Here is a 24,800-nt window from a genome sequence, read left to right as displayed (position 1 = left end):
AATATAACTTTGACCACCAACTATCTTGAATGTCAGATTATTTTATTATTTGACCCTAATAAAAGAACTGCCTGACTATAGATGCTTAAAATATCCCCCTCCACTTCATGTATCAATTTATATTGAGAGAAAAGAATATTCCAATTAGATTTCTAAGAACATGGAAGTACTAAGTTTGACTTTATGAATAAGTAAGCCTTATCCTTTTCTCAGAGAAGAGAATTCCATGTCAGTGAAAAGTCAATATATTAGGACTGCACTGTATATTTGGCTTTTATGGACATTTTTATAAAACCCTGTACATGTGGAATGGATGGCCAGTCATTTAAAAATCATCCTCTGAAAGGTCAAATTTACCATTAATGTACTTTGGCTATAGAATACATTCCACCTAGAAGAGCAATCAAGTATTAGTTTTAGGATATTTATTCCAAAACATAGAGAATGATATACCCACAAATAACACAAATGTAGGAATATTTAGTGATTTGCCCTATAGGAGACTTCCAGTTTCTCAGCAACCAAGCTCATTGTTTTTGCTACACTTCAAAATGAGTAAACATTAGTAGACATAACCAAAGCCATATTTAAAAGGTATATGATGTTTAAATTGGAAGCAAGCATAATTTGGAACACTGAACATCACATTGCATCCAGCAAGTGATTACCTAAGTAGTTAAATGAAAATCAACTAAAACCACCATTTGCCTGGAAGTGCAAAATATTTTCAACCTTTGTCCCCGTTCTCTGTACATTTGAATCAGGCAATATGATTCAAAAATTACCTCACTTTTCTAAACTGACATTTTCCGGTGACCTATTTTCCAGTGACCTATATTACTTTCATAACTTGGCATTGGACCAGGTTACCTACAGAACCATCAACCTGTCCCACCCTGTGAGGCAGGGAAAGTATGTTATGGACCTGGTCAGCTAAAGAATTCTGACTGACAGAGCCCAGGAAGAGAGTCTTTTCCACAATTGTCCCCACACTGTGGAACATTCTCCACCTGGAAGTGAGGCAGGACCCCATTCTCCTGCCTTTCAGACAGGTGTGAAAACACGGTTCTGCATCTTTTTTGGGGGGGGAGTGTTTAAGAAGATGCAACCATGGGGCTGGTTAGTGCTCTGAAAGCCCTCACCACAACTTTTAATTAATTTTTAATATTGATTTTTTAATTCATCCTTGCCTTCTTCAATTTTATGTACATGGTCATTTTAAATTTTATATATTGTTTTTATGTTTTAATATTTTATTTGCACACTCTCCAGGAACAGTGATAGGGACACTATTTTGCTGAATCCACTAATGAGCTAACTTTAATCAAACAAATATTGAATCAAGCGACCTCAGTGAAACGTAGCTTGTTTATTACCATCTTAACAAATCCAGTTTACCCAACAGTTCCTGATTATCTCTATCAGGATCCAAGCTTTGGCAAACTCTCATCACCGGCACTTCCAACAACAGAAAAGTTTTTTAAATTATTACAGAAAAACTCCTATGCCAGAACAACTATAAAAGTTTATTTAAAAGGACCAAGGTCAAAGCTATTATTTGTTCCTGATGTGAGAGATGAGAGTGAGGGAAGACCTTTTGTGAATCTTTTAGATGAGCAGGTATTTAAACTGACTCTCAGTTCTCTAAATCCAGCACTTCAAAAATGAAAAGTGGCATTTGCTTTTAAAATAATCATTTTGTACTTTTTTCCCACCCATCTGAAACCAACTACGTTAAAGACTTATACTACGCTAAAGACTTATACTTTTCCATTATGCTCTTTGCAGCGTTCCCTCCCTCTTTTTATTATTTTCCTCCAATGGTAGACTTTTAATTATATCATGCTAGGGAAGTTGGAAGAAACTGCAGCTGGGCACTTCCCTCCATACCATTGCATATGTGATTACTCAATTTTCCCCATCTATCTGAAGGCAGAATGAGCCCCTTGTAAGGCCTGCCCATTCTTCCTCCATCACCATCCACCATGTCTTAACACTGAATTTTAAACCAGACAGCTTCTTCCATGTTGGTTCTCTGTGTATACTGTATTCAAAATATTTTCAACATTTCTTGAAAGAGAATGGTTAAACTCATGTTTCTGAAAGTACTATAAAACTAAGTAAATGAAACAAAGATGTATAGCTTTCTGCTGACTCCACCTTCCCGGTTGGGGGGGCAGGGAAGGAGCTTTGTAATTAAGATTCAGGTTACCAGACTAAATAGTTCTTTGTATAGGAATGGTTAGAATGCAGTATTGCAGGCTAATTCTGCTGACTGCCAGCAGTTCGATTCTCATTGGTTCAAGATTGACTCAGCCTTCCATCCTTCCACGGTCAGTAAAATGAGAACCCAAATTGTTGGAGGCAATATGCTGGCTCTGTAAACTGCTTAGACAGGACTGTAAAGCATTATGAAGTGGTATTTAAGTGTAAGTGCTTTTGCTATTGCAATTGCTATAGATTAGGACAATTATGTAAGTGCAATTAATTGTCCTTACATAATTAAGCCCTAAAACTGAAATGAGTTTTAAAACATACTTTACATTGAGGCTGTTTTTTCTTGTATTTTCTAATCACATTCAAAATCACCAGACAATTGTATTTATACTTTATAGGCTGATTCAGGTGAAGATGAATGAGTGGAAGATAGTGTATTTTTCCAAAATTTAGCAGTCCAAAATGTTAAATATGCATCTAAGAATAAATAACTCCTAAAATAACAATAAGATCTTTATTTGGATTTTTAAAATTCAAATAATTATTTATAAGTCTCTATTGGGTTGATTTCTAAAAGACTATATGAATACATCCAAGTTGCTTTCTTGGCAACAGTGCAAAAATGATATGGCATTGCCTTCTTCTTAGACTTTTTTAAAAATTTATTTGTGTCCAACCTAATCTAGAACATTTGGACTTCCCAATGGTTTTTCATCCCAATACTACCTTGATCCAACTGCTTGGTTTTTCAACATCAAGTACAGGTAGTCCTCGACTTACGACCACAATTGAACTCAATTGTTGTTAAGCAAGAAAGTTGTTAAGTGAGCGTTGCATCATTTTATGAGCTTTCTTGCCACAATTGTTAGGTGAATTACTGCAGGTGTTTTTGTTTTGTTTTTTTTTGCTTTAATTTATATGCCACCCTTCTCCGGAGACTCAGGGCGGCTTACAATGCATTAAGCAATAGCCTTTATACTTTTGTATATTTATACAAAGTCAGCTTATTGCCCCCACAATCTGGGTCCTCATTTCACCTACCTTTGAAAGGATGGAAGGCTGAGTCAACCTTGAGCCTGGTGAGATTTGAACTTGCAGAAATTGCAAGCAGCAGATGTTAATAACAGTGCTTTAGTCCACTGTACTACAGGCTCTTACAGGTGTTAACATGGCTGTTAAGTGAATGTGGTTTCCCCAGTAACTTTGCTTGTCAGAAAGTTGCAAAAGATGATCACATGACTCCAGGACACTGTAACTGTCATAAATACATGACAGTGGCCAAATGTCTGAATTTTGATCACATGATTATGGGGATGCTGCAATGGTTTGAAAAAAGGTTGTAAGTCACTTTTTTCAATGCTGTTGTAACTTTGAACGGTCACTAAACAAAAGGTTGTAAGTCGAAGGCTACCTGTAACTCTGACTCTATTTACTCTCCAGGTAGTTATAACTTCTATAACTCTTTGGAATGGGTTCTATAAACAGAGATTGAACATCAACAGCTTATGGAACTTTTTCCTAGTGGAGGATGCTCCCCTACTCCTGTTTGTTCAAAAGCTATGTTGCTTATTCAGGATGGGAATCATATGGACTTAAAAAGGGAGAATGTAAAGACTTCACAACTAGACAATGCCTACTAACAGCACAGTCGATTATCTCCATCTTCAAACTTTTAACTTCAGTCAAAAATAAGGTTGACCTATTAATGGAGTCCTTTGAACAATTTACTGAGAGTCAGCCAAATAAAAGCAAAAGCTATAAAGCCACCTGCTGTTCACATCAATGAGTGGTTCACAGGGAAACTATAACTGACCCAATTCCTGAATCTACTAGGAGAGGAAGTAATAAGTGGGGAGGTCAGAACAAAATTATTGCAACTATCACTTACTTACTTGAAACTCTCCACTGGAAAAACTACAGTTAAAACTCTGTCGTTGCAATCCTATACACCAGACCTTCCACTATTGAAAGCTGGTGTTTCAATAAATTATGTAATTTCTAATTAGCCTGGTGAAAGTATGAATATATCAATTGTTGTCCAATTTATCTGGAGGGTACCAGATTTCTGAAAGTTGCTTTACACACTTTCCTGAGAATGTCTAATTAACTATATGTAAGGGATGGCACTGGAATGGAACAATGTTGGTTATGTTTCACAGTGATTGTAGGAAAGGTTTACAGCTTGAAGCTGAGAGTCATAATATGTGCAGAGTAAGATGGGAACATCTTCAGCTTTCAAAAAAAAAAAAAGCAAACAGCAAAAAAAAAAAGAATGGCTGTGTACTGACACAAATAAAAGCTTATGCACTAACATGTATTTAACTCTGCAGAGCGTTTCAGGACAATATGAACCTGAGGGCAGATGTAGAGCATTATAAAACATATTCAGAGATTTATTTATTTATTTACATATGGCTGGCAGAATCACTTACTAGATATCTGAGGTAAGACATTATCTCAGGGATAATGAAACCTGTTTCATTATGTTGAAATGAACAGAATACTGTCAGAAAGTTGAAAGGGACCTTGGAAGTCTTTTAGAAAAATGCTGCATTCTAATATGTTTTGGAATCTGCTTCAAATGTTTTATTATGAAGACCAGGCTTTTTGATCCATGGAAATCATGACAATTTATTTGTGGATGATTATGTGTTACATCTGATTTTTTAAAACAAATATCTGCTGGACATCCATGAGAACAGTGTACATCCCTTTACAGTGTACATCCCTTGTACAGAACCTTGGTGGCGCAGCAGACTAAAGTGCTGTTAAGTAGCACCAGCTGCCTGCAATTACCGCAAGTTCAAATCTCACCAGGCTCAAGGTTGACTCAGCCTTCCATCCTTTCGAGGTAGGTAAAACGAGGACCCGGATTGTGGGGGCAATAAGCTGACTTTGTATAAAAAAGAACACCGCTTAGCCCCCCCCCCCCCGAAAGCCCTACTAAGCAGGTATATACAAAAGTATGAAGGCTATTGCTTAACGCATTGTAAGCCGCCCTGAGTCTCCGGAGAAGGGCGGCATATAAATCGAACCAATAAATAAATCGAACCAATAAATCCCTATTATTTTTACAAATAAGTCAAGGCGGTGATAACAACATACCTTCCTCCTCCTATTTTCCCAACAACAACCACCCTGTGAGGTGGGTTAAGCTGGAATAGAGTGACTGGCTGGAAGTCACCCAGCTGACTTTCATGTCTAAGAAAGCACTTGAGCTCACTGGCTCCCGCTTTCTAGCCTCGCTATGAGAGAAAAAAAAAAAATCTTTACCTCATTCTTTCTGCAAATAAAAACTTAATGGCAATCGGCAAACCTCCCCGCTCCCCACGCCAGAAAAACGGAGGAAGCAGAATCCCAGATACATACTACAAACGATGATCCAGAAGTGCATCAAACACAGCACTAAAAACTGAGTCTTCATCTCAAATAAATCCCAACCTAAGCCTTCGCAGGGGGGTGGGGAGTGGGTTTCACTGAATAGGCGCGATCGGGGACGAAGAATTGCTCAACTTTCGGCTCTTAGAATTCCCGACTGCTTAAGCGATGAGATACGAAGCCATATACATAATACCACCTAAAGCGATTCCCCGATATTATCATAGCATATTGGGAAATGACTTCTACTAGGCAGCTTTCGAGTCTAGTCCCTACTACGCAGCGCCTCCTTTTGCTTCTCGCTGTTCTCGAAGTTGATGCGGTTACCTAGCAACTATTTTTCTTTATACACTGACTAGCCAATCACGTGTTTCAGTCTCCTGCTGAACCGCTACCCGGAAAAAAAGGCAGCATCGGCGGTCTTCGCAGTTATTCCTAAACAGGAACACCTGCGGCCACAAGCAGCAGCAACAGCAGCGTACTTTCAGTCTAAACCTGAATTGCTCAGTCTCCTCCTCTCCGGATTGTAGCATTTTAAGGGAGATCAATTTCTGATATACCCCTTTCAAAGATAGCATTAGGGACATAACAGAAGGTTCAGATCTGGGACTCCAAACGAAGTCAATAGATGAACGTGCAGAATCATATTATATCTTTAAAAGTTTTTTTTTTAAACCATTTTCTTCTGCTTGTACTCTTTCTTTTCCATATGCTCTTGTCTTTCCCCTGATCTTTCTCCACCTTATTAGGAAGCAGTTTCTTTTCTTCTCTGTAGCGAGTTTGAAAGTAGGCTGTGAAAGAAATTTGCAATTAGCCTAGCAGAGGGCTTTTAAATTGGAACTGGCCAGTACTTGGAAAGATGAACTTTCAGATTGAAAATTTAAAAAGAAAAATCTTGAAGCAGGGCAAACTACTTCCATATTATTGCCAGGAAAACATGAAACTATCCATGATCTGATCTTATGAGAAATGTACCTAAAGCAGGTGCAGACATATTTGGAATAGAAGATAAATAATAAGAGAGAAAATCTGGAGTGGAAGGAGAATGTAAAGCACCCCAAATGCATATTAGGCTGTATTTGCACAACATGGTTACCAATGATTAATGGAACTGTGTCCTTCTTACCTCAATATTTTGGGTTGATACAATGACCACAAATAGCTACACAGAATGGTTTCATGCAACATGGTAAGCTAAAATATGACTATAGGTAGACTGTGCACGTTGGCACCAAAAGATATACAAACTCTTAAACCTCTTTGACAGATGATCCTAGTGCTATCAATAAAATAAAATCATTTTACTGTTCCCTTCTTAAAGGATTTTTCATGGCAAGAAAAATAACTGAGGATGTGGTGAAAGAAGATAAGGTTCCATGAAGAATGTTGTCTCAACCATTCTTCCATTATTTTTTTCAAAGCTAATAAATTATGCACTATGAGAGTGGCTTGGTTATGCTAGTTCATATATCTGGGATTCTTCAGTATGAGATATATATTGTGCAATTACTTTTATCATTTGTGAATATTGGGGGGAAAGGTTAAACAATAGTTTCTTCCATTTGTAACCACTTTTCCTCCTTCCTTTTCTTTTTCCTTCCATCAGTAAATATGTTTCCTTAAATGTATTAGGGAAACAGGGAATGGCAGTATATGTATTGATTGAGGACAATAGGAACCATAAATGTTCCAGCACCTTGGAAGATTTAACACAGAAAAACAATATAAAGGGAGGGGCAACTGAAAAGTGATTCAGGTTTAGGGCCTGTAATCATGTTTAGGCATTGGCAGAATATACATCTGAATCTGATTTACTACAATTTGTTGTAGATCAGCAGATTCCTGTCTCCTATTTCTACCGGTAATAGTGACAAAATATTTCAAATGTCTACTAATTTAATTTTTATTCCATCTTTATTGTCTTTTAAATAACTCAAGATGCAGAACATACCTAATAATCCTTCCTCCTCATTGTTTTCCCCACAACAATCCTATGAAGTAAGTTGGACTGATAGTGACTGGCCCAAAATCACCCAGCTCGCCTTCATGCCTAAGATAATGCAAGAACTCATAATCTCCTAGTTTCTAATATGGTGCCTTAACCACCAGACTAGCTGGCTATAAATTGCTGAAACTAAACTGTTTGATCTGTACTAAGTGCAATTTTACATTAAAGAATTATAACTGTGAGAACTACAGTTCAAGATGGTTTTCTGTGCTCACGGTTTTAGCTCTGCCACCGTTCTACCAGGCTACATCACATGAATTTCTTGAAGCACAACATGGATTCTAGAACATCTAAGTATCTACCTGAGAATAAGTTCCACTGAGTTGATTCCCAGGCATTCTGTTAAGTATATTTTATTTAAGATGAGCGTGTGAGCTGTTCAAAATTGGTATGGAACAGAGCAGCGGTGAAATAGAATGAATAAATGAACATGTTTAAATTCACGGGATAATATAATGATTCACGGGATAATATAAATGTGTTTGTGCAATGGTCAGTCCAATAAGTATATTACTTGGCAAAGTAATATTACTTACCTGGAAAAACCAGTCAGTTGAAGAGTTAATTAACTTGTGTACCAAAACTGAAATATAAGTAAATATCCCTTTGGATACATACTCCCACATTCTTTGCTTTTTGATTTTGATGATCTAATTTAAGGAGAGGGTTTCTTTTTTTTCCCCTGCTGCCATTAAAACATATGGAGTATCACAGCTTGCCTATATAAAATATGCATGGAGACAACTGCAGAAAATTAAACTAAATAATCAAAGCTCATTTAAATCCAAAGTTCATATAGGTTTCTATTCCTGAGTTGTTTGTTCAAGTAAATGTTAGTATTTCTTTCACTTCTTTTCAGGAACTTCTATCACAAACAATAAAGGTTATACAGATTCTCTTAATCTTTTATGAAGGAGATACAATCATTCCTTGCAGATTCTGGGCCACAGAAGTAACTTGTGGCACTCTTTTATGAAAGTAATCTCAATCAGTACTAACAGAAAAGATTCTTGTAAGTCAAGAAACCCACCAGATATATGGGCCTGTTTATCAAACAGTCTTGCAGAGTTTAAATAGGACGCTGAGCCATATTCTATTAAATCATGTTTTATTGAGTAAACCACAATTAGCTAGGATCACACAACAGACAAACTATAAACTGATTTATAAATCACACTGATTGAGCTGGCACAATATTCAAGCTTATTGTATCATATCTTGATGCAGAAGAAAGTGTAAATAATTTGAGGTATCCCAACAAAAGCTATCTTTAAAAAATTCATTCTAACTTGAACCAAGGGATTGTTATAATAAAAGATGTAATAAAACTTACATCAACATTGATATACATACGTATATAGTACTTGCTTATCTATTTTCTCAATGGTAGCATTATGAATATTAATATAAACACATTTAACGCTTTCCAATTGTTCTACGCTGCTCAGAGTTGCATTTCGTGATAAGGCAGCTATATAAATTTGATTAATAAATACAATAAATGAATGTAGTGATCATTTGCAATTTTGCAGCCAAGATCTGTTAGTGCTAGCCCCAGAAAAATATTTTTATTTCTGATAGCACCTATGGGTCAAAAATAATCCTATGATTATTTTTTTCTCTTTTTTTAAAATAGACCATGCTGCAGAGCTCAGTATTTGTTTGAAGTTGAATAAATTTGCTTAGGAAAAAAAAGACAAAGGTATGTATTTAGAATGGGTTTTTTTTCAATTAGAAGTTGAACAATAGTATGTGTTCTATGGTGGCACCACAGAAATATGTGTTCTGTGGTGGCACCACAGAAATATATGTTCTATGGTGGCATCATAGATGAATACAGGTAGTCCTCAATTTATGACTAAAATTGAGCCCCAAAATTTAGTTGCTAAGTGAGACATGGGTTAAGAGAGTTTTGTTCCATTTTTATGACTTTTCTTGCCAGAGTTGTGAATCTGGCTTTCCCATTGACTTTGCCTGTCAGAAGGTTGCAAAAGATGATCACATGACCCCAGGACACTGCAACGAACAGAAATAAGACTACTGCAATGCTCTCTACATGGGGCTCCCCTTGAGGGGCACCCGGAGGCTCCAACTGGTCCAGAACGCAGCAGCGCGGGTAGTGATGGGAGTAGCATGGCGCTCCCATGTAACACCGCTCCTGCGCGAGCTGCACTGGCTCCCGGTGGTCTTCCAGGTGCACTTCAAGGTGTTGGTTATCACCTTTAAAGCGCTCCATGGCATAGGGCCTAGCTATCTTCGAGACCGCCTGCTGCTACCGACGACCTCCCAGCGATCTGTGCGCTCCCACAGAGAGGGCCTCCTCAGGGTGCCATCAGCCAAACAATGTAGGCTGGTGACCCCCAGGGGGAGAGCCTTCTCTGTGGGGGCACCTACCCTCTGGAATCAGCTGCCCCCAGAGATAAGGAGAATCCGAGACCTCAGTGCCTTCCGCCGTGCCCTTAAATCCCACCTTTTCCAGCAAGCCCGGCTGGCTTAGGAAGAAATTTTTTTAATTTTTTTTAAAAAAATTTTAAATGTTTAATTGGTTTGTGGTTTTTTAAATTTTGGGCCAAATTTATATAGATTTTAATTGTTTTTAATATTTGTATTTCATGTTTTTAATTCTGGCTGTGCACCACCCTGAGTCCTCAGGGAGAAGGGCGGTATATAAATTGAAAATAAATAAATAAATAATAATAATTAAAAAATTTAGAAGTTACAGCCTACAACCCTACACTGTACCCACTCAGAAAGAAGCTTTATTAACCAACGAGGCACAGAGGAAAGTCCCATGGCTGAAGTTCAGTGGGTCTGTTGCCTTCCTCCAACATCCATGCTGATTCGGAGCAAGCAAGCTTCAGATTAACAGAGCCGGAAGAGACCTTGTATAGGTCATTTAGTCCAACCCCCCCCTCCATGCCCAAGCAGGAAACCCACATAGTAGAAAGCCTGTAAAGATTCTCAGTCATCCAGGTCATGATTGTCCCTGCTTTTTCAGGAGGCAACTGGACTTTGTTTTCTCCTTGAAGATGTTTTGCTTCTCATCCAAGAAGCTTCTTCAGCTCTGACTGAATGGTGGGGAATGGAAGGATTTATATTCATTGCAGACAGCTGGTCATTTGCATCCTTTTAGAGGGTGGTTGAAGCACTTGGAGGTTTATCTGTGTCCTCAGGGTCACCTGAGTAGTGCTCCTGGTTCCTGTAGTCTGCAATTTTTTCCTCTGGAAATCCATTCCTACTCCCACACCATTCAAAGGGTGTCCATCCCAAATTGTGTAGCTAAAAGTCTGTAGGGGTTCTCAGTCATCCAGGTCATGGTTGTCCCAAAGGTGTTTTTTTAGAGTAGAGTAGAGTAGAGTAGAGTAGAGTAGAGTAGAGTAGAGTAGAGTAGAGTAGAGTAGAGTAGAGTAGACTAGACTAGACTAGACTAGACTAGACTAGAATTCTTTATTGGCCAAGTGTGATTGGACACACAAGGAATCTGTCTTTGGTGCATATGCTCAGTGTATATAAAAAGACAAGATACATTCGTCAAGAATCATAAGGTACAACACTTAATGATAGTCATAGGGTACAAATAAGCAGCAAGGCATCAATCAATATCAATATAAATCATAAGGATACATAAGCAGCAAAGTTACAGTCATGCAGTCATAAGTGGGAGGAGATGGGTGATAGGAATGATGAGAAGACTAATAGTAATAGTAATGCAGCCTAGTGTGAATAGTTTGACAGTGTTGAGGGAATTATTTGTTTAGCAGAGTGATGGCATTCGGGGAAAAACTGTTCTTGTGTCTAGTTGTTCTGGTGTGCAGTGCTCTACAGCGTCGTTTTGAGGGTAGAAGTTAAAACAGTTTGTGTCTAGGATGTGAGGAGTCTGTAAATATTTTCACAGCCCTCTTTTTGACTCGTGCAGTATACAGGTCCTCAATGGAAGGCAGGTTGGTAGTAATTGTTTTTTCTGCAGTTCTGCAGCAGAGGCAACTGGACTTGGTTTTTTTTTTCTTTTGAAGACGTTTCGCTTCTCATCCAAGAAGCTTCTTCAGCTCTGACAGGATAGAAAAAAAGTCCAGTTTCCTCCTGCAAAAGCACCTTTCGGACACAGAAGTTGAAACTTACACAAGAGTCAACGAGCAAGCATGCCCCAAAGGAGCCACCCCAACCAAGGTGACAAACTAAAACCCTCCCGAAAGCCCTCGTTTCTTCTCAACCAACACGGGAGCGAGCTTCCGCTGTGGAAGCCGGCGCCGCGTTTGTTTGCTTTGCGCTCTGTCCCGTCCCGAGCCCTGAGCTTCTTTGGCGCGCTTCCTCTTCACCCGTTCGGCGCGTCCTGCCCCTTTAAAAAAGCCTCCCCACTCCCGGCCGCCGCCGCCGCCGCGAGCTCCAGAGCGCAAGGGGGCGGGGCGCGTCGCTGAACGGCGTCTCGCAAGGCCAACGGGCGGCGGGCGAGGAGGCGGGCGTTGCGGGGGTGTCTGTCGGGTTAGAACGAGGCGTGACCCAGTTGACGCGCGCTGGAAGGAGAGGGGAGTGGGAAGGAGTCAGAGAGGTGCAAACAGCCGCCGACGCTGCCACTCTCGCCACCCCAGCGGTGCCGTCGCCCAGCCGGGTCAGCGTGCTTCTCTCTCGCCCGTGAGCCTGGGGAACCTGCAGCTCAAAGCCGCCGCCAGCCACAGCACCATGTACCCCGGGAACAAGCGGAAAAAGCTCTGGCGGGAGGAGAAAGGTACTGACCTCCTTCACCTGAAAAGCGCCGCCGGGGTTCCCGGGGGCGAGCAGGAGGGTGCGGGGCGGTCCCCCAACGCCGCTTCTCCCACTCGTGTTTCCTTTCGCGAGGCGTGCGGGCAAAAAAAAAAAAAAAAAAGGCTGCCGCTCCTCCTTTCCTCCTCCTCCTCCTCTCCGCGCGAGTCGGCGGCGGTCTCTGCCCTGCTCTCACCTGAGCGACGTTGCCTTCCTTCTCGCCTCCGCCGTGCTATCTTGGCAGGACAGCCGCGCTCCTCCCCTTGCTTTGCAACGCTTCTCCTCCTGACTTAGCTGGTGCTTTTTTTTGTTGTTGTTGTTGTTGCCCCCTTCTCTCCGCTGGAGGAGGGCTCCTTTCTTCTCCGGACACCGAGTCCGCCTTCGGGGCGGGGGCGGGGGAGGGGAGTAGGATGGGACGGCATCCTCTCTGCACAGCCCTCGCAGCAGCTTGGTTAGGGGGCACCCCAAGAGAGGGGCATTTTAGGATAATCCTAACGGCCCCAGGCCTCTCTTGCCACTCAGGTGCTGCGACCTTGGCAAGGGTTCTTGGGTCAGCCGTACCTAGACATGTCCAGGACATCCCCCTGATAGGAGCTGATCAGTGGGGATGGTTGTTTTCCTTTTGTATGTGTGTGTGTGTGTGTGTGCCCAGCTTTGGTTTAAGTCTGTTCTGTTTCAGAGTTGATAACCTTCTTCTTACTTCGTTTCAACTGCCTGGTGAATCTTTGGTTTCTTTCTTGGGTACTGATAACCCCCCTCCACCCTCTTTTTTAAAAAGTTATTTTCTGCTGGGTCATCACCGTTTGTTTCCTTTTAGTCCTGTATGCATTAACCCAGAGCAAAGCTGTCAACCTGGAATGTACTTTCACCGAGTTCCGGTTGCAAATTGTGCGCTGACAATATCTCAAGAGTTGGGTGTGAGTGCCACTTTGGAAATGAAAGTGAGGTTTCTCTGTCTGCTGCCTATGGATCTTTCTGTTTCAGGAAGCTACCGTCTTTGATAAGTTGCTGGCTGAATGAATTTCAACTTGCCTCTCTCTCTAGGGCTGCCTATTGTGAGGGGGTTGCAAAAAAGTGACAGGACTGCTAAGCCTGGATCATTGGGCCCTTTGGAAGACATATTTGCAAAACAAAAAAAGAACGTGGGCATTGTTTGTGTACTGTGTGAAAGTTGTGAGAGATGAAAACATCTATTGAATCAACTTTACCCAGTCATTCCAAATTTGGGAGGATGGATTGCTTCACTTTGTAAAATACCAAACCTTCTAATGGTGAAGTGGTAATTATCTTTTCCTAATAAAATATTTAATAAACATTCTTTTGTTAAGCTGTCCATGAGATGGGCAGTCTCTAAATTTGACATATAAATAAATAAAATGTTGGTAGTGAAGTTTTGGTGTGAGTTTGACATGAAATATATATTGCAAAGATAATATCAAATGCAAGGAAGAATAAAATGACTGATGTAAAGTTCAAATGTCCAACTATCCATAAGGAGAAAAAAACCCCAACTATTGACATATTTTTACACACAGTATTTATCTGTTTGGGACTGACCATCTCTCATGCCCTTATCTGTATATTTAGATTAGACTGAAGTGCATAATATAAACCAGTATATCAGCTTTACATAATCTATATTGATTAAGCTATAGTATGGATTTCTGTTTGGATTATTTCTAGCAGAAACTAGATCTTTGCACTGTGAGATGTAAAACAAAGTCCTTTTGTAGTTTGTCACTGGTGCTGTTAAAAAGGTCTCAGTTTCTTTTAAAATACATTCTGTACTGCTAAAGTTGAAGCCCCTAACTTCATCACAGATAAGTATATTTTCAATAATTTGCTGGGATGGGAGGGAAATAACTGTTTTTCCACATAACAATCCTAAGGAATGCTGTGTGAAATGTATCATTTAGTGTAGAAATTTGGTTGATTTCTAAACATTGTTACAAGAGACTTACAAGAATATAAAAGTGTATGTATTAAACTCTAGGTAAGAATATTTATAATTAGAGATTAAATTGAAATGTACATACATAAAATATTGTCCAAATTACGAATTATTAGTTACTTGCATTAAGTAAATCTTTTCAGATTAAACGATCTTTCTCAGTTTAGTGTTTTATATATGTTTTAGTGTGATAAATTTATCTTGTAGCTTTGAAGAAAATCTAATCTTTTATTGGTATCTTGAATGGTAGAGCTTCTTTTAGGATTGCTTTAATAAACAATTTATTAATGCTAGAAATGGGATTGCCTGTACAGATAAACAGTATTTGTGCTTCCATGGCTACTTCCAGGTAGATGATTGTCACTGATGACTCAAATGATAGCTTTTGTATTTTATCAATTCCATAAATGCTACACATGTATTTAATCACTTTGATACAGTGGTGTGGGTCACTAATGTATGTACTATATGCTATTTCTCAGGCAAATATTTAAATGCCTAATGCCAATGGAAGATAAATTCTAAATTATTTCATTTCATTTCATTTATTCGAATTTCTATACTGCCCTTGTCCATTCGGACTCAGGGCGGTGAAATTATGAGATAACCATTAATAAAATAATTTCAAAAACTGTTTCAAGTTGTAACATGATGTAATAGCTTGTAGGATTTGTTAACCATAATATCAAGAACTATCTCTTGGTGGCATTGCAAGCGAGGAGTGAAGATTACCATGTCTTAGAATAATTTATATAATTTAAAAATCGAGTTAATATCTGCTATAGAACAATAACATGTAAACTAATTAAATCTGCCAAGTTCAAACAGTGGCCTACAAACTGTAGTATAAAATAGCAAAGAAGGATATATAAACAGAATAAATGCAATCTTTCTTAAGAATTAATTGTTGCTCATCCCTTAAACTTTCTCAGATGGATTTAGGCTTAAAGTTAAACTTAGACTTGTTAAACACAATTTATTGAGCATTTGAAATCATATCTGAGTTGTTGAAGTTTTGGTTCATTCCAAGCCTTAGTAATTAGGCTGAGTAAAGAAATTAGTTGAATCTCCTTGATATCTGATCTTAGTCTACATGCATTCCTCAAATGCTTGTATTAGAACTCCATAATTGATTCATGCTACAAAGGAATCTGCTTCATAATTTTGCTAAAACATATTCATGTGCTTTCTGATAGAACGTTTGTTGAAAATGACATTGGAAGAGAGACGTAAAGAATATTTACGGGATTATGTACCCTTGAAAGATATTCCAACATGGAAGGAAGAAATGAAAAACAAAGCCCAAAGTGATGGTAAGTCATCTTATTAAATTTTTATCTGCACTTATGTTTTTAAACAGCTGCACCCAATGCACTGGCTTCTAGGTATTTTTGATCAAACGTTTCATAATTCGCAGGTGGCTGGTGGAAGAAATTGTAATCCAATACATCTTGAGGGCACCAAGATGACAAAAGCTGTCTTGTGAAGTTGAACATGATAGAACTACTTACCTTAAACAGATGTAATAGGCTTTGTTACTTAACAATTCACTATAGCCTAGGGATCCCCAATTTTATTCAGCTATTGGATACTTCGGGAATTTTGTGGATGCTCTCATAAAATGACTGCTATGAAATCTTGATAAGTTTTAAAATAACTGTTGTGAAGGGTATATCCAGTTTACCAAAATGATTCTTACCATCACTTCCATCTGTTACCAATAGACTACTCTTGTTTCCCTTTGTGTACTTTCTGGGCAGGCGGCATATTTCCAATCAAAGAAACAAAGGTAATTTTTATTCATTGATCTTTTTATTTTCTAAGAAGGCTTTTTATATCCATTGGAAGTATAGCAGCATTCCTGAAATTAAAAATAATGCTGCTAGTGCTTTGCTTTGCGTTTTTTACTTAAAATATAAGGTTGGTGGTTTGGCAGCTGGTGGACAGAGGTGTGAATAACTATGACTAACTGTGATTGCAACCAAATATTGGCAGCTATGAAATAAAACCATGTTTATGAAGTGGTCTCAACTAATAACCAATGAAATGACAGCACATATGTTGCTTTTATGTCGGGACAGGGAGTATATTTGCAAATTTGCTACTACTTGTTCTTGTAATGCTAACTTTTGTTAGAGCAAGTACACTGATTCACCTTTTTGTCTCTTAATAATATATCCTTGTTTATGCAACTCTAAAAGGACAATTGAGTGCCAAAACACACATGACATCATATTGTCCCAATTGTCACTAGGGTCCATCTTGTCAGGGTTTTGATTAATATTATTTAAAATTATTAATGTTCTTTAAGAGTCTCAATTTGGTATATATAATTTTTGGGATGCGGTATAGTAAGTAATTATACTATACATAGTACATTATACTATATATAGTACATTTTTTATCAAATGCAACAGTTCTTACACTGACTTGGAGATAAAAAGCTTTTAAAAATGACCTAGAGTAAAATAGCTGTAGGAAATAGCAGACAAAGCCAAAATTGCAAATGACTCCATTTCTGACATATTGTAGTATTTATGATCAATTTGTTTAATTTTGATTTTATCCTTGACAGTACAGGAGTTTGCTATCTTATTGGTTAGAATAAATACTGAAAACATTATGGCTGTGATGATACTTGGCAAGCCATAAAACAGTGAAGAGGGATGAGACTTAGCAAGCAAGATGTCTATGGACTCATCTTGGGATCTGCAGATTTAGTGCATTCAAGAACCTGCAATTTTGATATCAATCTTGCATTCCAGGAAATTATAACTAAAGAAGATTACTCTAAATAGAGAAGCATCAGTTCTGTTTTTGTTCTATTATTTATATGGGAATTATACAGATACCCAGCACAAGCAGTTCTCATTAGGGAAACTGAGGTTAATACTTGCTGGAGAATCCCACATTTCAGCTGAATAAGTCCTCTGAGTCATGTTCAAGCCTTGTAACCAGATGGACACATCCTTGTTGTATTCTTGGTAATAGAGTAAAAGCAGTTTACCATACTGCATCACTTTAATGAATATTACTAGCTGCCCAGAGTCGCTTTGCAGAATGAGATGGCCGGCGTATAAATTTAATACATAAAATAGGAGATGCTCACATTCACAAAATTCAGTAAAGAAATTCCTGTTTAGAAAATTAAAATAGCCACCATTTTTCTGCTAATTTTTTTCCAGCAAGGACTACTTTGAGAGATCCTTGGTGCTCTCTGAGCTTGCTCGTTTTCTTGTAGATTTTTCATTACCCAAACTAGATAACATCATATTGCTGAGTTTGGGTAATGAAATGTCTGCAAGAAAACAAGCAAGCTCAGAGAGCACTAAGGACCCCTTATGTCTACCCTGAGCTACAAATATTCTTTTTTATTGGAAAGACTACTCCTCCCCCTTGATAGATAGATAGATAGATAGATAGATAGATAGATACAGATACAGATACAGATACAGATACAGATACAGATACAGATACAGATATATACTTTAAAGTTCATTAAGTATTGACAGGAATTGCAGTCAAATGTTTAGGATAAGAGTGGAAAAGAAGTGATAATTATTCAAAAGCTGAATTATTGCTCCATCCTGTGGAAATGTCACATTAGTGTCTTTGGTATCAATGCTTATCAAACTAGTATCTTATAGCATGACAGTCAAAAACAAACTGAAAATAGAACCAAAAAAGTTTTGTTATTACTTGACTAAATAGAGAGAATAATGCTAAACTTATCATTGCTATTTAAAGATAGTCTATCCTTTCTTCTTCATTTTAGCCTCTTCAGGACAAGTGCCTAATTACTTTTTGAATTCTGGTTAGCTGATCATAGTTATTGACTCTAGTAGCTTCTACAATTTCAGTAGTATTTGGGAAGAGTGAAAATAAGACTGGAAGAAAATGTTCTTTTTAAACAGTTTGGTGTTTTTCTAGTGAATATAGTAACCTCTTTTGGCTTCTCATGATGATCTAATGTTGATATGGCAGTAGCCTAGCAACAGTACTTAGTTATTGCTACTAATACTCCATTTGGCCACTAATAGAACTTGGAGAAGACCAGAGGCCAAAGAAAATGGTAAAGATGCGATACTACCCATACTAAGTCATGTTGTAAAATGTAGTTTAACAGTCCATACTGGCTTGATTTGCACACAATGCTAGGGCCATCTATGGATTTACATATACTTAATCAAAACTAAACAAGCTGTGCTATAGCTTATTGTTGTGTGAATCCAGCTAAATAATACAGATAAATTTTGTTAATTGCTTTGTTCTGGAATTGAGGGCTACTTGACATGCTTCAGTTTCCTTATATGAAAAGATATAGTACAAGTCTTCTCCCCACCATCCAGTCACAACTGATGAAGCTTCTTGGATGAGAAACAAAACATCTTCTTCTTCAAGGAAAAAGCAGTCCAGTTGCCTTTAGAAAAAGCACCTTTGAGACAATTATGACCTGGATGATTGAGAATCTCCATAGACATGTACAAGTCTACATGTTTACAATCTACATGTAAAACAGTAGAGTAATTATATGAAGACTCTCTATTCCTTCCTGACAGGTGCTTCTAAAAACATCAAGTCTTTAGTTGAGACAATTTCTTTTTCTCTCTTCCCCCCACAATTTTAATATTGTTTTTTACTCCAAAAATTGTTGTCGGGTGTTTTTAATATTTGTGTGCTTCCCCTGGTACTAGATCTCTTTGTCCAGATTTTAAACAGCTAGGTTCTAGCTTAAAGCCAACTTCTGTCATCTTAGCTTTCTCTGAACTATCAGCATTTTTACCCATCCTTTTAATCCTGGAATGTACAAACTTTGCTTTGAGCGATTTTCTTTGTGCATGGTTGTTTAGATACGTGGTGAAGATGTGACAGTTACTGCCCACAGTAAATGAATAGTGATATTTGTAGGTCATAGAGGCAGACAGCTTTGTTCATGTTTTCCTGTGCAATATGTGGACATTGTTTAAGTTGAGAGCTGTGTAGTTTTTGCCTTTCAAATGTTGAACTCATAGGTCAGACCAAATACCATGAAGCTTTGTTCAGTATTCTAAACCAAAACAAACTATGATGGCTTAAATTCATTCAATATGCTAATAGTGAATATGATTGATAAACTATTTATGGCTTAAAGTGTTGTATGTATGAAGAGTCATCCAGAGAGTCTCCATCCAAGGGCTTTATGCTATGCTCAGGCTTCTAAATCTTGATGTGTTTTATTTAAATGGGATCCATCCCACTGATCATGTCAATTTTCCAGAAAACCTACTGTGTTTTATCAAATTTACACATCATCAGTTCTTTTTTTCCTCCATAATGGAGCTCAAAATAGTGTATATACACCCACTCCTTGTTCTGTTCTGACAATTAGGTCATTAAGCAAAATGGTCACTAAGTGAAAGTGAAAAAGAGATGCTACAAAGATTACTGGCTTCTGCCATCTCATTCAGCTACAGGTAGTTCTTATGAGTAGTAGTTTAGTGACCGTTTAAAGTTAAAATGGACCCTTCAAAATGATGGTCATTTTGAGGGTCAGAAGCGGACCCTTATGATCCGCTTCTGATGACCATCTTCTTCCTTCTCTCAACCCCCCCCCCCCATTATGTGACTGCATTGCAGGTGCTTGGCAACCAGCCTGGATTTACAGCTGTTTGCAGCGTCTCATGGTTACATGACTGTGATTTACTACATTTTTGCCAAAACCGTGCATTTATTTCTGGTCTTTAGGAAGAACATCCCATAGCAAACCATGGGTTTGCTTAATGATTGTGACAGTCACTTAATGACTATGGATTCACTTAATGACCATGATGATTTGCTTAATGGTCACTGCACAAAAAGACATAAAATCAGGTCGCTCATATGATTATCTGCCTTTTGATGGTCACTACTTATAGTCATAATGGGCAAGCTCCATTATGGTTGTAAATCAAGGACTACTGGAAAAATTCTCTTGTAACGTCATGGTACCATTACTCTTACTCCAATGTGTGTTGTTAGGTGTCTGAAATTTGGTCATAATTGCATTGGTTGTTTGGAAAGTAAAGTTTTTATTACTGTTGTATTTGTGAATGGTCACTTAAGTTGAGGAAATCGTTATATGAGGAATGGGTGTAATGTTCTGATGTCTCCAATTTAGACAATGACTGCTTTCAAATCAATTTAGCTTTAGAATGATTGCTATAGGATAGCATCCAATCCTATAGCAGTAATTTGCTCCTTTACAACTCTTTCATTTTTTTTCTTCTGATCTTGCTCAGAATGTAACCATTGCTCTGTCTTTCTTCTAGGCCACTCTACTTCACCAATATCTTCTGAATGCTTTCCTTAACTTTTCAGAATTGTATGATGGTACCAGTTCTCAACCTCAAGGAAGTTGATCAGAAGCAAAAGAAACTTTTATGCAAAGAATATTCTGGTTAAGTCAGGAAAGAAAAGATGGAAAGATTAATCTGGGTGTCTCAACACAGTGGTTGGCAGGATTAGTTAACTATCTTTTTCAGAAAGAATATATGCTGGTAAAGCATACCCTGGATAGTTCCTATCTCTTTTTCTCTCTTCCCTGTTTTGGATTTTGTTGTGTGATGGAACCTTGGGAGTGAAATTTAGAACCCTCAATCTTTGGGGGCATTGTAGGGTCACTATTGTGATTTAATTGTGAGAAGGTGTATCCTACATTACCAAGTTTATGATAATATATTCATATGAAGATGAGCAATATGCACACTGATAGTGTAACTTCACTGGAAAAACTATCTGAAACAGCAGTGATGGCTAGGAATTAAGACTGGGATTAAGCCATGGGCTGAAAATTACAAATTAATCACAGATGGAGTCTCTATCTTTTTGAAATGCTTGAATTTTCAAATTTTAGAGCTTGAGTCCCTTAGGAATGGAAATATTTTGGAGTGCTGTTCCATATAGGTATTTTTCTCCATTAATAACATTTTTCAGTATCTGGAACCTAATTTTTCATATAAGGCAGCTAAGTATGCATGCATTCAATATGGCTTCTACTTGCCACTCTATAAAAGTATAGTGTGCATTTTAATGACCAAAATCATTCAGGATTTAATCAGTAGTGGGTTGCAAATCCTGTTGCTACCGGTTCGCTTGTGGGTGCTTGCACACTTGCACAACGCTTCTGCGCATGCGCAGAAGCATCCGGGTGGGTGAATGGAGCTTCCCGCCGCTGCTGCTACTGGTTCACCCAATCCGGGGCAAACCGGTAGCAACCCACCACTGGATTTAATGCCTGAGGCACTGAAGTAGTAGGGACAATATTGTAATGTATGTTTGCATTGAAAGTGGAGCTTGACTGAAACATTAAAATAGAGTAATCCTAAATAGACAGTGAAGTACCATGGATTAACGTAAATAGAAGCTTGTTTTGATTTGTTTTTTGAGAGGGGGATCACTTCTAACACCGTTGAACTGCATAAAAACTCATTTTAAGATATGTGGGAACATCTTTATCTTTTCCTTTACTACAGAATGCTGGCTTTCTTTCACTTGAAACAAAAGTGACAGAGCGGGAGTGATGATACCTACAGGCATTCTTCACTTGTCAGGGTAGACAGAACTCTGGTGTGACAAACTGTATCCTGCCAATGCAACTAAAGAAATGTAGCCTCCAGTGCTCGCTAATCCTTCATTTACGTTGACTACTGCTGTTTCCCTCAATTTTTAGCTCCTACTGTGCCGTATCATGTGCGCCTTGCTTCTTAAGAGCATGGAAGCTTGAAGCATATGTTTTCGAGCCTGTAAAAGTGAGTGGGGATTTTGAAAAGAAAAGAACCTTGTTCTGATATTACACTTGGGTAGACTTTACCATGCCGGTGGTAGTAAGAAACCTTTCCCTCTAAAGTTGTATTGATGTCAGTGAACAGCCCGTTGTCTGAAGGTACAGCATTATTTGCAGAGAGGAAACCCTCCGATGTATATTTCCATTGGCATAGACTCCTTGACTATATTTGTGAATCAGGTACTTTTTGCTTACGTTCCACTGTGATTTTTAAATTGCCTTAATGCAGGGTTTCCCAACCCCCATTCTGTGGCCTGCTACAAATCTGTGGCCTGTTGGGAACTGGGACGTGCAAGTTGTGGGCGAGTGTGCAAAGCTCCATTTGCACATGTGCAGGATTAGGTTGCATGTGTGAAACCATCTCCTCCCTACCGCTGCCTGCTGCCGCTGCCCACCACCACTGCTGGTCCACAGAGCCGGAAAGGTTGTGGATTGCTTAATTCTGACCGGCAGCTATGTCATTCAGGCATCTGTATCAGGGTGAAAAAATAGGTATTCCTTGACTTACAACCATTTGTTTAGTGATATTTGAAGTTACAGTGGCATTGAAAAAAGTGGTTTATGACTGGTCCTCACACTTATGACCGCTGCAGCACCCCCACCTTCCCATGATCAAAATGTGAGTGCTTGCAACCAGCATGTGATTCACTTAATAACTGCAGTGATTTGCTTACAACAAAAATGATTCAAGAGCCATCTCACTTAGCAATGGAAATTCTGGCCCCAATTGTGTTCATAAGTAGGGGACTATGGCAGTAGTATTGAATTAGTTCATGAGAGAAAGTCAATTCAGAGAGTGGTTAAGGACAGCCGAGAAGATTATAGAAAGCTTGCTTCTTGTTATTGAGGATACTGCTTATAAGCGCTACGTGCTTAGAGCTCAAAGCATTGTTTGAGACCCTACACACCCACTTCACGGTCTGTTTCTGTGGCTCCCCTCTGGGAAGAGGTTTCTAGCAGGACTACCAGATTCTGTAACTGCTTTGTTCCCTATGCTGTCCATTTGGTAAACTTGCAAGATTCATTTTTCTTGCCATGTACATGTATATATCCGAACTAGACTGGGTATATGCATAATTTTGTATTTATTTATTTTGTCATGTTTATGCAGTGTATATTGGAAGTGGAGATCCTTTGAGGGCTGTATGGAACGGAATTTCATTTTAATGTATGCCGATTAGTGTACATTAAAGTGTCAATAAAGTTATTCTAAGTCTAAACAGTTGATTCATTTGAACAGCTCGACATAATTTTCAGGCTCATGTAGAAACCTGAAGAAGCAGGGCTACTTTAGTTTGTACCAAAACAATTTTAATCTTGTCCTAGCTCCAGAATGTCCCCAAGTCATTTGCAAAGAGAGGACAAATGGCTAGTCATAGATGTATCTAATTGATCTGTTTCACTTAATTTAACTATTTTTCACATGCTTTTTTTTAAGACCAATGCATTGAAGTAAGAAAGTGGACAAAAAACTCCCAAACAAATGATTTCAAAGTTTGAAATGCATCTGTAGCTTCAAAATATACTCTATTGCAATTTATTCTTATATTTTAAACAGTTGTAATCTATACTTTAAAACAAAGTGTTTGCAAGACAGCTTAAAATATTTTGAAATCACAATGTAAAAAATTAACTAGAAACTTAGGAAATTATTTGCTAGATATCAGTAGCATAAAAATAGTATTCAAACAGCAGAAAGTTAATTTAAAAACTCTAGCATGACAGTTAAATTATAATAAAGCATATTACTTTAATATTTGATTTCAGTTTAATAATGGATTAAATTAACACATTTTAAATTATTAAAAGTATTATAGACCTGTGAGAAATGCCTCTGATGATTTTACTATTATTGATTTAGGTGTACTGTATATGCTCCTTTTATATATTTGTTTCTAAGCACCTCCAAACAATAAGATCAAAATTAAATATAAGAATATACGCATTACAGGTAGCCCTCAATTTATGACTACAATTGATCCCAAAATTTCTGTTGCTAGGCAAGGCTATTAAGTTTGTCCCATTATATGATTTTTGCCACAGTTATTACACAAATCACTGCAGTTGTTAAATGAACAATGTAGTTAAGTGATTCTGGCTTTCCTTATTGACGTTGCTTGCCGAAGCTGGCTGGGAAGGTTACAAATGACCCCAGGACAGTGTAACTTTCATAAATACATGCTAGTTGTCAAGCACCTGATTTTTGGTCATGTTACCATGAGAATGCTGGAACAGTCCTAAGTGTGAAAACTGGTTGGAGCAGGGAGTGGGTGGGTGGATCACGTGTGTGCACACCCATAATTCTATGCATCTGCCCCCGCGGATGCGCATGCAACCCCCCCACTCCCCGCTCCTGGCATGCGATGGCATGGTAGGCCTGTATTTTGCTCTCTCCAGCCTCCAGAGCCTTTCTAGGAGTCTGGGGAGGGCAAAAACGGCCTCCCCCCCCCCGAGGCCAAAAACAGCCCATTTGACAAGTTCCGGTCCTGGAGCTGAGCTCACGTGCCCACCGATATGGCTACGCGTGCCTCCTGTGGCACACGTGCCATAGGTTCGCCATCATGGAGTGTAATAACAGGGTAATCAACATGTCATGCACTTTGGAACAATCATAAAACTATTCTTATCATGTGGCTTTATAATGGCTCCCTCCCACCTCCCAAAGGCCTACTGAGACAGCTAGGTTTCACAAAAAAGCTGACAAGATG

The 24,800-nt window shown here is 38.5% G+C and overlaps 2 protein-coding genes across 5 annotated transcripts in view; one reads left to right on the top strand and one right to left on the bottom strand.

Moving 5' to 3' along the window:
* SEL1L2 (SEL1L2 adaptor subunit of SYVN1 ubiquitin ligase) overlaps positions 1 to 5,925 on the bottom strand; it is a 44,116-nt gene extending 38,191 nt beyond the window's left edge. The window contains exon 1 of the mRNA XM_034432399.3: positions 5,587 to 5,925. Within this exon, the coding sequence (XP_034288290.2) occupies positions 5,587 to 5,641 (55 nt within the window). The 5' untranslated portion in view covers positions 5,642 to 5,925. The remainder of the gene's footprint in view (positions 1 to 5,586) is intronic.
* Positions 5,926 to 12,015: 6,090 nt separating this feature from the next.
* MACROD2 (mono-ADP ribosylhydrolase 2) overlaps positions 12,016 to 24,800 on the top strand; it is a 1,140,895-nt gene continuing 1,128,110 nt past the window's right edge. For 2 of the 4 annotated variants that reach the window (XM_087882285.1, XM_087882286.1), the window contains exons 1-2: positions 12,072 to 12,326; positions 15,488 to 15,604. In XM_087882285.1, the coding sequence (XP_087738411.1) occupies positions 12,281 to 12,326; positions 15,488 to 15,604 (163 nt within the window). In that variant the 5' untranslated portion in view covers positions 12,072 to 12,280. Of the gene's footprint in view, positions 12,327 to 15,487; positions 15,605 to 24,800 lie in introns of all 4 variants that reach the window. The other 2 variants (XM_034432401.2, XM_034432402.2) reach the window with 2 other exon arrangements.

Source organism: Pantherophis guttatus, chromosome 1 (genome assembly GCF_059756535.1).
Source record: "Pantherophis guttatus breed Tessera chromosome 1, ASM5975653v1, whole genome shotgun sequence".
NCBI lineage: Eukaryota > Metazoa > Chordata > Lepidosauria > Squamata > Colubridae > Pantherophis > Pantherophis guttatus.
Note: the sequence above shows the minus strand (reverse complement) of the source record. Positions and strands in the feature narration are given on the sequence as shown.